A 17,144-nucleotide genomic window follows, 5' to 3' on the forward strand; every position below is an offset into this window, starting at 1 on the left:
ACATTCTCATATTCGGAGCCTGCAAAAAGGCACCAATTCTGCTGGTATGTGAGAAACTGCTCTCTCTCTCTCGCTCTCTCTCTCTCGCTCTCTCTCTCTCACCCACTCACCCACTCACTCACTCACTCACACACTCACACACTCTCTCACACACACACACACACACACACACACACACACACACACACACACGCTACCCAATCAAAACAATTTATTGAACACTCAGAACACGTTCAATGGGTCTCTGGAGTTAAGTTGAGGTGCAAGATTGCCTTAGCAGTTCTCCTCAATCACATGTTCCTGATTCAAAGAGAATGTGCTTCTCTAACCCCTAAAAAATGAAATAGATTGTACAGCAGGTTTGTGCAGAAAGGTTCATCACTGTGCTTTTTAATGACTCCAAACACATACAAATCACATCTAGCAAACCAACTTCCAATCATCGTCCATTATTAAATAAAGTCCCAATTTTTTTATGTCATGTCACAGAAAAGGCCACACCATTGTCAGATGGCCGACGCCGTCCAATCAAAGCAAGGGGAGTTCCGGAGCTTCAAGCAGATTGTGTGCAATGTCAGAGTCCCTGAGGGCAAAAAGGGTCACCCCAGACTTATAGGCTGCTGGGATAACAATGTGTGTCATCTTCGGCTGGTCTTCATTTTCCGTAGCAATCATCTGCCTTACTTGACCTGCGAAAACAGTAGAAATAGGGAAAACCGGAGGCCTTTGTGACTCAGCTGATTGATCTGTGTGGTATCAATATGAAGCTTTTTCTCTACCACCTTCCTTTACTTTCGTTTTTTTGGTTGTTGTTTTCTTTTGTCTTGTGGACAAGTGCTGTTCACGTTGTGAGTATATACATACTGTATATATTAACATGTAAACTACAAAAATTTCTATTTTTATACTACATTTTACGACAAACATGTAAACATAATACTGTGTATGAGTAACTTTAATATCTGTAATAATCAATTCATTAAGGTGTGTTTATGACTATGTTAACACCATTAAATGTATACAGTATGTGTGTTGGCATCATGAAAAGTAACAGATTTCACACACCTTCTACATCTAGCGTCTTCCATCGAGCATCAGGGTGCTCTGAGACGGTGGAAAAGGGGACGTCATTGGTCAATCTCTGCAGAACATCGTCTCGACGAATCAGGAGAACAGACTCACTGCAGAGGCGTTCATGGACCTCCCCCTCGCTTACTGAGAATATATTCACACACACACACACACACCCACAGAGTCAAAAACAGACACATGTGCTCTGGTGAAACAAACACACACACACACACACACACACACACACACACACACACACACACACACACACACACACACACACACACACACACACACACACACACACACACACACACACTCACACGCAGTCTGAAACAGACACATGCACTGTGCCCTGGTGAAACACACACACACACACACACACACAGTCACAGAAACAAGGACCCATTCCTCAAGAGTGTCATTGCTAACTAAGTTAGCAACTTATTGGTTGCAATGCAATATCCCATTGGCATTAAGTTGCTAACTGGTTAGCAAGGACAATTACAATTATACTGCTCATTGAAAATGTGCTGCCTGTTGCCAAATTTGATCTTTTCACAAATATTTACTGAGTAATAAACAAATAATTACTAGTATGACCAAAGAACACTAAGTTTTGCAGCTAGAAATGCAGAAATGTGAATTTCTGGAAATTCAAAATGGCGGACTATGGAGAAGATCCCCCTTTTCATGTATGAAAAATGTTCCCAGTCATAATGAATATTTAGAATTTGATGATGGTGGTAAGTATTCATGAAAAGGGTAACATTTGTGAATGGGCAGCATGAATTCTGGAAATAAACTACTAAAAATATTACACAGTGCACCTTTAAATATAAAGTGCTGGGGGACACACTGCCCCAATATACTACTGACCCACGTCCAGAGGGTTGGTCATGAACACGGCGTTGGGTCCCACACCAAAGATCAGCTGGTGGTGCCAGGCGTCCGGAATCTCCTCCCCGGCGGGCACCGCCCTCTGCATGTTCATGGTGGCCACGGGCACGGCGCCTCTGCGGATCCAGCCGGCCAGCCAGGGTACCAGCTGCACCTGGCGCCGGGGGTGCAGGTGGAAGAAACGGCCTACCACGCGGCCCTCGCTCGCCTGCTCCGCACCGCCAATCAGCTGCTGGTGGGTGGCACCTGGGAGGAGTGTTACAGTACATGGATATGGACAGACAGGCCAGGTGGACAGAGAAGGGCAGAAATAATATAGTTACTTCTCAAAGGAGATTAAGGGATATCGATAGATATGGATGCATGTACATGGATGGAGGGATGGATGGACGGATGGACAGATGGGTGGATGATGGATGGATGGATGATGGACAGATAACTCCCAAGACTGACATTTACTACTTCATTAATTTACAACTGCGGTCACTATTTAAATGAGGGGGCTGATTGACGGGTTGAGTGGATGCACAGTATGCATGGACGCGGGGACAAAAACCATGTACGACTGGAAACTAAGTCAACGACGTAACTGAAACCAACTAAGTGCTCGTACCAGCCTCACTCCGTGAATGCAGGTAGTCTGGCAGTGGGGAGTCGTTCCGCCGTAGCCGCGTTCTGACGCATCCGTCCACCAGCTCAGGTCCCGCCCCAGTGACGCCCAGTGCCTTCAACACATCCACCACCGCGGTGGCACCACACGACGACACGCCAATCTGCTGGGTTTGGCACGCCACTGCCTCCTGGATAGACCACACCATGGCCATGTCTGTGCCGAATTCCGCCTTTGATTCGGCCTCTGTGCTACTGGAGGCAGACTGGTGGCCTCCCTGTGACCGCGGCTGTGCCGAGATAACACTGTCTCCTGTCCCACGCTCCATGGTTACGAAGACAGACTCACTGATTCACTGAGGCTGCTAGTAAAGGACGGAGACAGTTCCATTTAGAATTTTGATGGTAGCCTAGTGTTGCACATAGGCTACATTACATACAATAACATGGACTTGGCTCTTTATTGATATGAAAAGAACGAATGTTGAACTACTTCATGTATAACTTTTGCAATAGGTAGCCTATCACAATAGCCTACACTGGGGAAGGAAGAGACATAAAGTGTTTCCACAACGTACGTACACTTGTGGTTGTGACAAGTCTATGAGTGATAATTCAAACAAGTAAATAAGAAGACAGAAACAGGGTTGAGTGCCACAGATATTTGATTTGTGTCGTGACTGTATGGTAGCCTACTACAACCACATAGACAACAGGACAGACCACAGATCTAGAACAGACAAACATAGGCCTACAATGGGAGAAAATGTTAGCGGCTAATCCATTACTTAACCACTTCAACATCCCATTGAATCTGACGTGATATATTAACTCCCTCGTCGCAATAGTTAGAAACGTAGAAACGCACGACTGCCCGAGTAAGCTGAGGCACAATGGCTAATTTTAGGGTCTGTCTGTCAGCTGTCAAGACATGCAAGCAAGCAGCAACCACGACGTTGTGTCTTTAGTCGGCGCAACAACAACAACAACACGAAACAATCGGAAAAATAATGCATCCGACAAAACATACCCGGTTTCACGGTCTATTCATATTTTCATGAAAATAAGAATTCAAAAACATACTTTAAAAGATATAGAACTTGGTCTACCCTTCTTGCTACAGAAAGGTCTTCTTTCCACATGCTGACAGTTCCTGTTGTGGTGAGAAAGCCAGATGCCTATTGGCTGGAACTGCTCTGATGTTTGGGATTGGCTAAATGACCATAGATCACGTACAAGTGTAGGATGTTCCACTGCTGCCCCCTACTGAGAAAAAGCATGCCTCACTTTCACCAATTATAGCCTACTTGCTAGAAAAACTGTATGTAAGCATTAGGTAGGGCTAGGCCTCGATATATACCAGCTAATTGATTTTTGAATGGGGGCAGGTAATTGTTTTTCTTTGTGTAAATAGGGTGCAGTAAGTGGTTCGCAAACATTTTTGACCTGTGACCCAATTTTCATAGCCTATATTTCTGGTGATCCCTACCTGTACCATTTTCCCCAGGCAACCAAAAAAAAGTTAAGACATTAATATTGGCAAGATATTATATTGGCCCACAGATTTGGCAGCCCAGTTGCTTTGCTTAGCCCAGAGGTGGGGAAATAATGTCTCTAGGGCCTGTTGTCAAGGTGGCCGCCAATATAGTCCTGAAGTGCAAGGGCAACTCCTGGTTTGTGTTAATTTTACGGCCCTCGGAGGACTTAGTAAACATTTAAGTGAGCTTTCGAATGAAAATCCCCACGCCTGCCATAGCCCATCATCGGGGGTGCAGGCATGGGAGGATTCTACAGAGGTGGCCTATGAATGCAAGAAGCTGCGCTACACAGAGCTGACTGCAGACGCAAGGCAACAAGGGTGGAATGCGCAAGTCTACCCAGTGGAGGTGGGGTGCTGAGGTTTTGTGGCTGCATGTACGATCAGACTGCTTAAAGACATTGGTATCCGACTGGCTCTGCGACAGATTAATCTGTCTCTGTCTCTGAAGCGGCCGAAAGAGGCAGCCAGTGAATCTGGGCAGAGAGGAAAGACCCTTGCTGGGCTCATATAACATCTGGTTCCAGCCACTAGCACCACCCACGCCCTCTATCCCACCGAGGTATGTGGTCAGCTCCAGGTCTGACTCAGGGGATTGGACACCCCTGTAGTGCATAGTCCCACGGACTTGTGATTGGGCATGGGCACAGGCTCAGGCATGATCACCCAGCTGGCCACCTTTGATGAGGGTGTATAGTGTTGATGAAAGGCCGAAACACCCACTGATTTAAAAGAACTACACACAAATACACGTAAGGAGTAGCCTATGAAAACAATCCTAAAGACTAAAAGCTACACTAAAAGAATCTGCAGTAATACCACCATTTTTGGGTCACACAGTTTTACGTAGGTAGGTCTATTGGTGGTTGGCCAGACATTCGTGAAAATGGTCTTAGGGCATGATGAATAACAGAGATTGGCGTAGAAAATGCTAAATGAAACAGAAATAAACACACATTCTTAAAGAAAATATGTCTTGGCCCTGCCATGGCCAAGCGGTTGGTTATCTCATCTCTCATCTCTCATCTCTCTCCCCATTCGCTTCCTGTCCACCTCTCAAACTGTCCAAACTATCAATTAAGTCGTAAAAGTCCAAAAAACAATACAAGTATATAAAGAAAATATGTCACAAATATGTCAGGTGCACATCATGAAACATGAAAGAATGTGTTATTGTGATTCTCTTTGTGTTTTACGGTTATTTTATAGGCCTATTGCTTGGTAAAATAAAAGAGTCACGTATGACAAATTAGTCAAAGGAATTCATAAGGCTCTTTTCAGCTTTTAGGCCTATATATATAATGAGGGAGGACTATGTAAACAGTTTTTGGATATATATGGACTTTTGACTAAAGAGTTACTTAATCCACTTATTCTTCAACCAGCAACGGAGGGAAGTGATTATCATATCAACAGAAGTATTAATAACTCAGGACAAATGAATCATGATGAGGAGATACAAATTAATGAACGATAAATGACAATTTAATGACCAAATGCAAGTCAAACATTACACTTAGGTAACACCTTACAATAACATCCTATTCACAGCATTATAAACACTTTATTAACATTTAATAACAATTAACATTTAACAAAGCATTTACAAATGTTTGTAAATGAGTAATAACCAAACTGACTGCACAGTGGAGTGGGAATCAACTTCTACTGTGTGCGTTTTATGTGGTCTCATGCCTTCTGGTCTTTGGAGGAAAAACTTCCAGGACCGCTGCGACTGCGCTGTGTCTGTGCTGTGTCTGCTGTGTTAGCATATATTTCTTGCCCTATAAACATTTGTAAACATTTTGTTGATACAGTAATTAGTCAATTATTTATAAGGTGTTTATAAACCTGTGAATAGGACGTTATTGTAAAGTGTTACCCAAGACTACTATAAGTTATACAGGATGAATACAGCCAAATCAAAGACAAATTTGCTGAAATAAACTCAGAATATTTGGGAGAGCAAGAGATAAACATGAGAGAGAGAGAGAGAGAGAGAGAGAGAGAGAGAGAGAGAGAGAGAGATAGAGAGAGAGAGACAGAGAGAGACACAGAGAGAGAGAGATGTTAGAATGTCTGGAAGGAAGGAGAGAGAAGGAAAGAAAGAATGGAGCCATTTGAGATGCAGAGTGACTCCCTAAGGAGTTCTCTGGGATGGGCTCAAATTACATTTTAAGTGAAGCACTTTTTACTTTTACTTGAGTAGATTTTAGATAGGTACAACTTTTAGTTTTTCTTGAGTAGGATTTAGACAAAGAAAGGATACTTTTACTTGAGTATAATTCTCTGTACTCTGTCCACCTCTGAAAACATGGTTACTACCTTACATGATGGTGCCTGAGAACTGTGAAACAGTGTGTCATTAAATGTTTTATTCTTTTAAAATAACTCGGCATTGTGACCGACTCACCCAGTGATCAACTGGTCATTATCATCAGTCATCTTTATCCTCATTTATTAATGCCGTCTTGCATCTTGAGGTTTGGGAGAGTTGTGTCTAGTAGTGACCAGCAGGTGTCTCTGTTGCCCTTTAGAAAATCTTGCTCACTGAGGAGCGGGCGCTTCTGTACAGAAAGTCTAAAATGCCCAGTTCATCAGTAGCCGACCTGCGATCTTCCATGGTGAGCCAACAAAAGAGTCTGCCTGTGCAAACCTAACTATCAGATTATGTTGACGTCTTTATAAGTGAGGCTGATGTTATGTTTGCCGTAGGATGGTGTAATTCAAGGGTCAGTGCAGCACTGCGTGTGAGAGAGGTCATGCATGAATGCTGAATGTGTGTGTGTGTGTGTGTGTGTGTGTGTGTGTGTGTGCGTGCGTGCGTGCGTGCGTGCGTGCGTGCGTGCGTGCGTGCGTGCGTGCGTGCGTGCGTGCGTGCGTGCGTGCGTGCGTGTGTGTGTGTTTGGATGTTTGTGTGCGCGCGTGCGTGCATGCGTGCGTGCGTGTGTGCCACACTGAGCTTGGAATAGGATGCACACCCTCACTTATATTGGCTCTACTCTACATACAAAGGTGACTTCATCTTTGGTTTAATAATCATGCTACTAAGAATCAACTAGTGTTTGACATATTTTGAACACAACGTTAGGTACAGCCTATTTTGTCCTAAATAAGCATAACAAATATAATAATATTCTTGTGTTTTTCCCATCAAACCCTTGAGTACACAAATATAGTAATTACAGCTTTTCCCCACTAAATATGTCATGTTGGTAAACATGCCACATATATTGACCCTTTGGAGAGGAAAACTGTAGTGTGAATTCCCTGTAATCGGGACACCGTTCGGACCTTGAATACATAAGTAGCCTAAAAGCAAGACAATCAGGGACAAGCAACACCACCTTGGCGTATGTTCATAAATAACTCGCCGTCCGTCCGTGCATAATGCTGTGCCCTGTGGGGATGCCAGTGGATATGAGTGGGCATTACAACCCTCCAAGGAGGGGGTAAGGGACTGGGGGTGGGCGGGGGCTGGGGGTAGGCCATGTGAACAGAGCAGTGGTTTTCAAAGTGGGGGCCGAGGACCCCTGGGGGGCCGCTAGAGGGTACTATAGGGAGGCCGCAGCAGGTTGGAGGGAAAAGAAAAACAACATAATTGAATGAATTATATGTAAAATAAACCAAAATAAACCAAAAATAAGACAAACACTACTCTCATTAGTTAAGAACTAATGTACTCATTTCATACTTTACTCAAGACTGTTGTATTTATTATGTTTCATGCTGTAGTTGCATGGATGTAAGGATGCAGAATCAAGTTGTGAAAGGCGGTGCGCAGAAAAAAAAATGTTTTGCACGGCCCATGTCAGGGGGGCCTTGGCTGAAATTTACTGGAATGTGGGGGGCCTTGTCATGGAAAAGTTTGGGAACCACTGGAACAGAGGACTGAAGATCCCTTCCCCTTCCTTTAGCCCCTTAAGACGCGGTTTTATACATTTGTTGTTACCAGTATGGTAATGACCAAGTCGTGGTGCATTACTAAAGGGCCTGTGTTGTGTCATAGTAATATAGTGCTATGGTAAGTACATTTCTACTACTATTACAGCGTGCCACTGGAGGTACGGCGCGCATTAAGGGGTTAATGTAGCCTACACACCCACACACTCTTATACATGCACGCACACGCACACACATACACGTATACATGCGCGTTCCCCAGGTCCTTTGTTCCCCAGTCAAATCAAGTTAGGGTTTGGTCTCAGAAAAGTTAAGCATTTTACTGTGCTCACAGTGCTCACACAGAAATGACCTCACATAACGAGACACTTTCAAACTAAGGCAGACTGGGGAATATAGATAGTGTATGGTGTTCTCCAGCACAAACACGTACAATAGATCCACTTCCAGGTCAGTTTGGGAGATTGCTGATTAATTGCCCCCTTGAGCTCAGAATGGCCTGTGTATGTTATCCAGATCCAGTTGAAGCTCACACCAACAAGGTTGGAACCATACTAGAGAGTATGAGACAAGCGCGAGCATTTATTTAACGATGGGCTAGATATAGATATAGAAACTGACACTTTGGACAAAAGCCCTGATGTTGGCACACCTAAACAGAAACACACACACACACACACACACACACACACACACACACACACACACACACACACACACACACACACACACACACACACACACACTACACTCTAAAAAGAGCTGGGTTATTACTTTGACTAAACCCCTGGGTCAATTGCTTTTCTATGAAAAATGGGTTAAATATAACCCATATTGGGTCATTTTCCGTACCCATTACCTGGGTTATTCGCTAGACCCACATCAGCACCCAGGCCCTGGGTCATTTCAACCCTGTAATCTAAGTTATCTTGTCAAGATATTTGAATTTTGAATTTTACCGCCCGGTCGCCATTGCCAAAACGGCTACCAGTAGACTACCAACGTCCAGAAGAAAGGACACCGGATGGCATGTGAAAGCATTGTTTCGGTAAGTGTGCGCCTTTTATTACATATAAACTTGCCATATTGCTTTTCGCGGTGTAAATATGCGTCAGCCGTGAGTTCCTGTTTGTGGCGAGTATATTAAGGCACATTTCATAGAAAGCTATACCCATTTCGAATAGGAGGAAACGGTAACTACTCTTTTAAGGGCAAGGAGCAAATGAATAAGCACTTTGTCATAACTGCAGCGGTTTGCTATCCTGTGGTGGATTTGGGAATATATTTGCTACATTTCATTGGAAAGTAGTATGTTCGTCCAGCCTTCGTCCAGGTTCTGTCAGTTAGCTAATAACCAAGACACTACGGTAAGTCATAATGTTAGCCCCTCTGGGATTCATTTGGTTGCTATTTCGCATAGCTTATAACGGCTGGTTGGCTGTCAGTGGTTGGGCAGATTCTTTTAGGTAGAGGGCTAAGTGTGTCTACTCAACGATAAATTGAGGTTCAGTACACAATGAGGCGATATACTTTCTATACGGGCTGTGATGCTACTAGCCTAATGCAGGACGCAACTGACACAAATCTGAGAAATTAGCTAACTATATATAGCCGCTACCTGGCTCCACTCAACCTAGAATTCAGTTCATAACGACAGCATTTTCGTTTGGGGTCCGCAAGCTGGCATCTGGAGATTGTCTTCGGTTTCCACTGTAAGTGTCATGTTAGTTCTACATACTGTAGGGGAGTCGACGGGCTTTCTTCTTTTTCTGTGTCAACTAGAACTAGTTTTATGAGAGCAAGTGCTTGTGTTGTGTGACTTCTCCTGACTCCTGCGATGTTCTTCCGAGCTCACTGCGACTTGCACTTGTCTTTCACAAGTCCGAACTATGATGATAAAGGCAGAGGGGGGGATAGCTCGCGCATGAAATATTACCGGTATGTTAGGTGTGGTAAGTCGCATCATGTGCTTGGTCAGCTTGCTTGTGCAAGAAAATGTTGTCGCGACAATTGTTTATTGTTTGTGTGTCAACTGGCGTTTCTTATCTCGTATGTGCTTTGCTTGCTTGGTTAGAGTCGTAGCTCTACCACAGATTCTGTAAGAGACTGTGGCTCTACTACGTAGCTGTTTGATAAATGCGGATGAAGGCTACGCGTGGAAAACGTGTTTACATTCACCAGTCGTTGTGTTCCAAAATTACGGAGGGAATAGTTATCCAATTTCTTTCATTCACGAGCAGGGATGTGTTGCTTTGTTGACGCTACAGGGAAGTTTCCTGGTTTAAAGAAAGTTGTGGCTATAGGCAACAGCTACTTCAACAAGCTTTGCATGAAATCGTGCGTGTGTAACTTAGTTCTAGTGTGAGTGTGTGATATTGTACTCTGCAGTATTTACGAAGAGACTGGTTGGTTTATAGTTTTGTTTATGTAAATGAAAAATGTAAAGTTGTGTGTAGTAGTGAGACAAAAGCCTTTCATACATTTATTTAAGGTTGTCTGTTGTCTGTTTGAAGGTGTGTCTGCAAAGCTCTGAAACGTTTTGTCATTTTTGTCTCTTCTGCTCTGGATAAGGTGGACTTCTCTCCTCTGACCTGTTACCAAGACAGCTGGGTGTGTAGGAAACTGGAACTAAGTCACTGAAGAAGTAAACCGATGAAAACCGATTTGGATTGTCTGAGAGATGTAAGTCAGTGAGTTCAGGATAAATGTGTATCAACTGTATTGTAGGCTTATTACTTGAACAATAAAATCACAACAACTGCTTATTTTTCAGCTGTAGGACACAAGTAAGAGGAGAAGAATGCTGCTCAGCTGGGTCGGCGTCGGCCACACTACTTATTCAAGAAGCCCTTGGATATCATTGGCATGTATGAAGTAAGTTTTTAATGTCATGCACAACAGCAGGCGTGAATGCGCTCGCACGCGCGCGCACGCACACACACACACACACAAACAATGAGAGCTGGCCTGATATTGTTCTTTGATGCTGTGAATGTGTATGGAATGACTACTGTCTGGTGTCACTTCAGACAATTTTGCTACGGTTTACTGTATGTTCTGTCTATCTGTCTGCCAAACTCTCTAACTTGTTGTCTGTCTTTTTGTCTTCCTCTTTGGGCACCGGCAGGCACAGTCATTCCGGTAGTCCGTTCCTCGATGGACGTGATGACCTGGCACCAAAACCGCTTAAAGTGTATGGAGCTGTGTCTGCATCGAGGAAAGAACTGCACTGAAATGTGAGTGTATGATCCAAGAATTGTAAACATGTGTACCAGTTGTACTATATATTTCAAAGTAAAATCCCAATTACTCATAGTTCTTTTTCTGCTGTAGGACAAGAGGACTACTGCTCTACTGGGTCTGTGACACTACTTATCCGAGGAGTCCTCAAACATCAGGATGTAGGAAGTAAGATCTTTTTATGTCATGCATAACAGCCCATGCGTGCACACACACACACACACACACACACCACACATATGCTCATACACACATGCGGACACATGCGCATGCACAGCCCCACTCTACACCACACACAGATAAACACACACAACCTTAAAGGGACACTGTGTGAGATTTTTAGTTGTTTATTTCCAGAATTCATGCTGCCCATTCACTTATGTTACCTTTTTCATTAATGCTTACCACCACCATCAAATTCTAAGCATTCATTATGACTTGAAAAATTGCACTTTTCATACATGAAAAGGGGGATCTTCTCCATGGTCCGCCATTTTGAATTTCCAAAAATAGCCATTTTTAGCTGCAAAAATGACTACTTGGACCATGCTAGAAAATATTTGTTTATTACTTAGTAAACTTTCATGCAAAGATCAAATTTGGCAATAGGCAGCCCAGTTTCAACGAGCAGCATAGTTGCAGTACCTTTTTTGACCATTTCCTGCACAGTGTCCCTTTAAAGGAAAATCCCTACTAGTTTCAACATCCAATTACATTGTTCTCACTACCACTGGCTTGTCAGGACCCAACAACGCAGTTCAGGATAAATGTGTATGTCAGCTGTATTGTAGGCCTATTACTTTAACAATAAAATCACAATAACTGCTTATTTTTTGGCTGTAGGACACAAGTAAAAGGAGAAGAATGCTGTTCAGCTGGGTCGGCGGCCACACTACTTATTCAAGAAGCTCTTGGATATCATCGGCATGTATGAAGTAAGTTTTTTTATATCAATGCACAACAGCAGGCGTTAATGCACACACACACTCACACACACACACAATGAGGCCTGATATTGTTCTTTGGTTCTGTGAATGTGTATGGAATGCCTACTGTGTGGTGTCACTTAAGACAATTTTGCTACGGTTTACTGTTTGTTCTGTCTATTTGTTTGCCAAACTCTCAAACTTGTTGTCTTTTTTTTTGTCTTCCTCTTTGGGCACCGGTAGGCACAGTCATTCCGGTGCAGTCAAGTCAGAAATAACATTTTATATACCAGTGTGTGTGTGTGTGATCTTAGGCTCAGCACTGCCGCAAACAAAGTTTCAGCACTTATCCTCCTCGACCTCAGTGCCGCCTTTGACACGATAGACCACAACATACTAATTGACCGCCTTGAATCTTGGGTAGGCTTGTCCGGTCACGTCTTAGAGTGGTTCAAAACATATATTACAGGAAGGCAGTTTTTTGTCACCATCGGAGAATACGTCTTAAACAAGTATGATGTGCCTTTTGGAGTTGCTCAGGGTAGTTGCTTGGGCCCTCTCCTCTTCTCTCTATATATGTTGCCCCTGGGCTCCATCATCAGAGAGCACAATGTTGATTTTCATAGCTATGCCGATGACACTCAACTATATATCTCTGTCGAGCCTAGCCAAACCACTGGCATTCATGCCTTGACTAAATGCATGTCTGCCATCACAGATTGGATGAACAGTAACTTCCTAAAATTAAATGAGGATAAAACCGAAGTGTTGCTCATTGGGCCTAAGAAAAAAACGTGCAAAACTCCACTCAAGCCTAGGTGACCTAAGCATACACATTAAAGATAAGGTTACTAGCCTAGGTGTGGTCATAGACTCGGATTTGAGCTTTGAGCCTCACATCAACAAGATAACAAAATCTGCTTTTTTCCATCTTAGAAATGTCAACAAAGTGCGCGGCTTGGCCCCCCGACAAGACGCTGAGAAACTTATTCATGCCTTTTTCACCAGTAGGATAGACTACTGCAATGCTCTCTTCTCTGGTCTCCCAAAAAAATTAATTGACAAATTGCAACTCATTCAAAATTCTGCGGCAAGAATCCTAACAAGAACCAGAATGAGAGAGCACATCTCTCCTGTCTTGGCAGACCTGCACTGGTTACCTGTCTCATACAGAATCGACTTTAAGATTCTGCTCACAGTATTTAAAGCATTAAATGGACTTGCCCCTAGTTATATCTCAGACATGCTCTCTTTGTATGCCCCTGCTCGAGCTCTCAGGTCCACTGATGCCAAGCTGCTAAGGACCCCCATCCCCCCGCAGAAGAAGATCGGCGACGCCGCGTTTGCCTGCTATGCGCCCAAGAGATGGAACGCCCTCCCCATCGAGATCCGATCAGCCACCTCCGTCGACTCCTTCAAGAAGCAGCTGAAGACCCACCTCTTCATCCTTGCCAACTCCTAGCTGCCAAGGCGTCATAGTGTCCCAGCTGCCGCAGCGCCCTTACTACTCGCAACCAGCCCTGACAGGGGGGCTCCCCTAGGTGGCCGCTGGTCTCTGCCTGAGGTTTCTTCCTGACTATAGGGGGTCTTTTTTCTCAGACCTCACTCAGCTTTTTTTTCCCCCTTACAAACTATGAATCAAGCGAAAGGGAGTTTTTCCTCACCCCGGATGCCACCAGGGGCCGCACCTGAGCGCCCAATCTCTGTGTGACTATCTATGACTTATGCTAGGCCCAGCTACTATAGACCTTACGCATCTAAGAATCCTGGGGCCTCATTTATCATCAGTTCGTAGAATGTCTTCTAAATTGTGTCTTACGAGTGAAATTTAGAATGTTCGCAAGTACAGAAAAATCGGGATTTATGAAACGTGCGTTGGCTGTTCCTACGCACACGTCTGCATGATAAATCCCACACCTTCCAAATCACTGTGCACGCGCGCATTCGGGGTAATTTGCATCCCGAAACGCCTCCAAGTAACCATATATGGTATTAATATATATTCAAATGCCATGTGAATTCGAAGGCGCCACCCTGTTTGGACACACATGAACACACGCCGACACACGCGCCAGTCGAAGCGCTGGCGGGAAGTGTGGAGATAGAAACATTTCCGCAGCAGAAGTGGAGGTGCTTTCGACAGGAGGAGGACAGTGTTTCAAAATAAGTAAAAGAAGGAGACACACATGGACGAAAACACTGTAAAATAGCACACTGTCATACTCCATTGTCATTCAAAGCAAACTGTAGCTTGCACGGTCAATATTATTTGCAATTTCGTGTTTCTTCCACTCACACGCATGGTCTGAGGTGTGCGTAGATTTAGGCACATTTCTACGTTCAAGTACATGTTCATAAATCCCACACTTTGCTCAGGAATGATCGCACGCACGCTTTACGCACAGATCTGTGCCTAAGAACGCTTGATAAATGAGGCCCCTGGTCCTAACCTACGTTGACCTTATGACTCTACAATCTCTATCTATCTCTTCCTCCTCTGCCTTCCTGCTATATATATATATATATATATATATATATATATATATATATACACAGTATATCACGAAAGTGAATACACCCCTCACCGTTTTGCAGATTTTTGAGTATATCTTTTCATAGGAAAGCATTACAGAAATTTAACTTTGACACAATGATTAGTGACCTTTTAACAACATATTTAACCGCTTAAATTTCTTGTTCACTCAGAAAAAAGCAAAATACAGCCATTAATGTTTGAACATGTACTCACAAAAGTGAGTACACCCCAGATTAAAATCCGGTAGAGAAGGGGCTATGTTGGCTCGAATCGTCTCGAAATGAAAAGGGATGACAAGGGAGGTCATCAGTGTGCGTTTCAACCTTTCTTTGCATTGAACTTTTAAATTTTGAGTCTGCATCTGGCTTAAATAGATTGGTGTGAGATTTGAATGCAATCCTATGGAGAATATCATGATCTGCTTCAGTAGTCCTTTTAACCCCTTTAGCAGAGCCTATGTTTTAACTTTACTGTCACCAATATTGTAGTGACTGAGTTTTAACCTGTTACTTAAGGCTCTTGGTAATGTCGTAGCAATGTTGCTGTGATGTAGTTGAGTCTTTTCGGTCATGAGTGATCAGTCTTGCTGATAACCCATCTTTGCAAAGAGGCTACAAAGATGCATGTAAATTCAATTAAGGTTTTATTGCTTCAATGCTATGATGTGTTAATGCTACACTGCTGTGATTTGCATCTTTATAGTATACTTTTATGAAATGTATTGTTAATTATCTACATTGTTCAGCAATAAAAAAGAGATCTGAAATATTATGCATTCTTGTATTTTGTTTTTTAAATTGATCTCAATTGTATTGGTAAACAATTCTGGTATATTTCACCTTAATGTACTAATGTAAAGTCATAATTGTTTTTTGTAAATCTCCTTGCAATTTAAATACCCAATATTGGGTTAAAGTATGAACCCAACAAAGAAGTCAATATGACCCAATAATGTGGTAGTAGGTCTGACCCATGTAATGGGTTCTTTTAACACAGCAATTTGGTCAGAATGACCCATTTAGTTGGTTTAGAGGAATGACCCAATCTGAGGGTTAAAATATTTTAACCCAGGCAAAGGGTAGGCCCAATACTGAACCAGGGCCTGGGTCAGAAAATAACCCAATTTGGGTTGTTTTTGACCCAGCCTTTTTAAGAGTGTACATTCATACAGTAGGCTATATGTTTAAAAGTTGTAGGCCTATGTTAATGTCCATATTATTTTAGATACATGTAGATGGGTGATACAGAAAAGACAGACTGAAATAGATGCAGGTGAGAGAGTGGAGCTCCCCATGGACACCAACACTTTAAGGGCTTCTGCACACCGGCTCCGACAAAGTGCGGCGCACTTTTGCTTCCGACAGAATTCGGACCCCCAAACCCAATTTCACACGAACATTGCATTGATAGTCAATGGGCGGCGCCGACAAAATAGAACTTGTCTCTAATTGCTATCCGACATCGGCCAATGTCCACGGACATCGGCGCCAGTGTGCGTGGTTCTATTGAAAACAATGGAATCGAATTTTAGCTGAGCAGTGCTCAGCACTTTGTCGGAGCCGGTGTGCGGAAGTCCTAAGGAGGCTCCACACCAACCGATTGGTGAGAACAAATCTTTTGACTCAGAGGTCAGCACAAGAACCCAGAGGCACAGAGCTTTTATATGTGTTCACATTTCTCAGTTTCACTCAGCTATACCCACTGTTCACTGACAACAGACAAGAGAAGGTGGAAAAAGAAAACACTGTAGTAAAAATAGGCATACGTTTTTGTGACGGGGGCTACTGCATTGTAATTTGCATTTTCATTTTTTAAAGGGGTGGCGTTGGGAGTTCCAGGGGGCGTTTATTTTGAAAAATAAACACTGCTATAGGTCAGTTATTGCGTACCCAGGGGGAAGGGGTGGGGGGCTTATGGAACTGTTATCCCAGTTTTTTCATCTGAGGATTCTCAAGTCATTCGTTTTCTTTTATTTCAGACATGTAAAAATGTTATCCTTTACCTCACACATGTCTCGATGGTGGAACTTCACTCATCTTCATCAAAGGGTCTCAAGGATGTTGGTGGGTGACGTGCCAGTCAAGGATAAAACTTTTCCATATATGAAAAAAAAGCATTGATGACTTGATTAATAAGAGTACGAGGATGAGGATTCTCATTGATCTGGATCATGTTATTATCATTATGAAACTAACTTGCACATACTGTAGAGCAGTGGTTCTCAAAGTGTGGTCCGAGGATCACTTGTGGTCTGCGAGCGGATTTCTACTTTTCCAAGACAAGCTAGCTGTATGCTATATTTGTAACATTATTACAAAGCTAAACATAGCTGAAGTCTTATTTTCACCACAATAAGACAGGCTTGTTATTTGAAGTGGTCTGTATCCAAATTAGCAGTGTCAAATCAGCTCAGCTGTCAATT

The 17,144-nt window shown here is 43.2% G+C and overlaps 1 protein-coding gene and 1 long non-coding RNA gene across 6 annotated transcripts; one reads left to right on the forward strand and one right to left on the reverse strand.

The window, feature by feature from the left end:
* Window positions 1-337: 337 nt before the first annotated feature.
* Window positions 338-3,776, reverse strand: LOC134464491 (uncharacterized). Of its 5 annotated transcripts, none has more exons than XM_063217934.1 (5): window positions 3,690-3,776; window positions 2,585-2,945; window positions 1,951-2,217; window positions 1,066-1,215; window positions 338-689 (listed from the first exon to the last, which is right to left on the reverse strand). In XM_063217934.1, exons 2-5 carry the CDS (start codon window positions 2,907-2,909, stop codon window positions 529-531), a joined length of 903 nt encoding a protein of 300 aa, XP_063074004.1. In that variant the 5' UTR covers window positions 2,910-2,945; window positions 3,690-3,776; the 3' UTR covers window positions 338-528. The 5 variants fall into 5 exon arrangements, with proteins under 5 accessions (XP_063074004.1, XP_063074000.1, XP_063074005.1 ...); XM_063217930.1 differs by having other exon boundaries at window positions 3,664-3,770; XM_063217935.1 differs by having other exon boundaries at window positions 2,585-2,942; window positions 3,664-3,763.
* A 5,004-nt stretch (window positions 3,777-8,780) lies between these two features.
* Window positions 8,781-10,881, forward strand: LOC134464492 (uncharacterized). Its single transcript, XR_010037911.1, has 3 exons — window positions 8,781-9,068; window positions 10,592-10,702; window positions 10,794-10,881. It is a non-coding gene; the product is annotated as an uncharacterized LOC134464492 (long non-coding RNA).
* The last annotated feature ends 6,263 nt before the right edge of the window (window positions 10,882-17,144 follow it).

Source organism: Engraulis encrasicolus, chromosome 15 (assembly GCF_034702125.1).
Source record: "Engraulis encrasicolus isolate BLACKSEA-1 chromosome 15, IST_EnEncr_1.0, whole genome shotgun sequence".
Classification (NCBI taxonomy): Eukaryota; Metazoa; Chordata; class Actinopteri; order Clupeiformes; family Engraulidae; genus Engraulis; species Engraulis encrasicolus.

What these genes read in the sequence shown, in the direction of transcription:
- LOC134464491 (XM_063217934.1), bottom strand. Translation starts at nt 2,909, where the DNA reads ATGGAGCGTGGGACAGGAGACAGTGTTATCTCGGCACAGCCGCGGTCA. An exon ending in GCATTCACGGAGTGAGGCTG is followed by an intron (nt 2,218 to 2,584) that starts GTACGAGCACTT and finishes CACTCCTCCCAG; the next exon opens with GTGCCACCCACCAGCAGCTG. An exon ending in GACCAACCCTCTGGACGTGG is followed by an intron (nt 1,216 to 1,950) that starts GTCAGTAGTATA and finishes ATATATTCTCAG; the next exon opens with TAAGCGAGGGGGAGGTCCAT.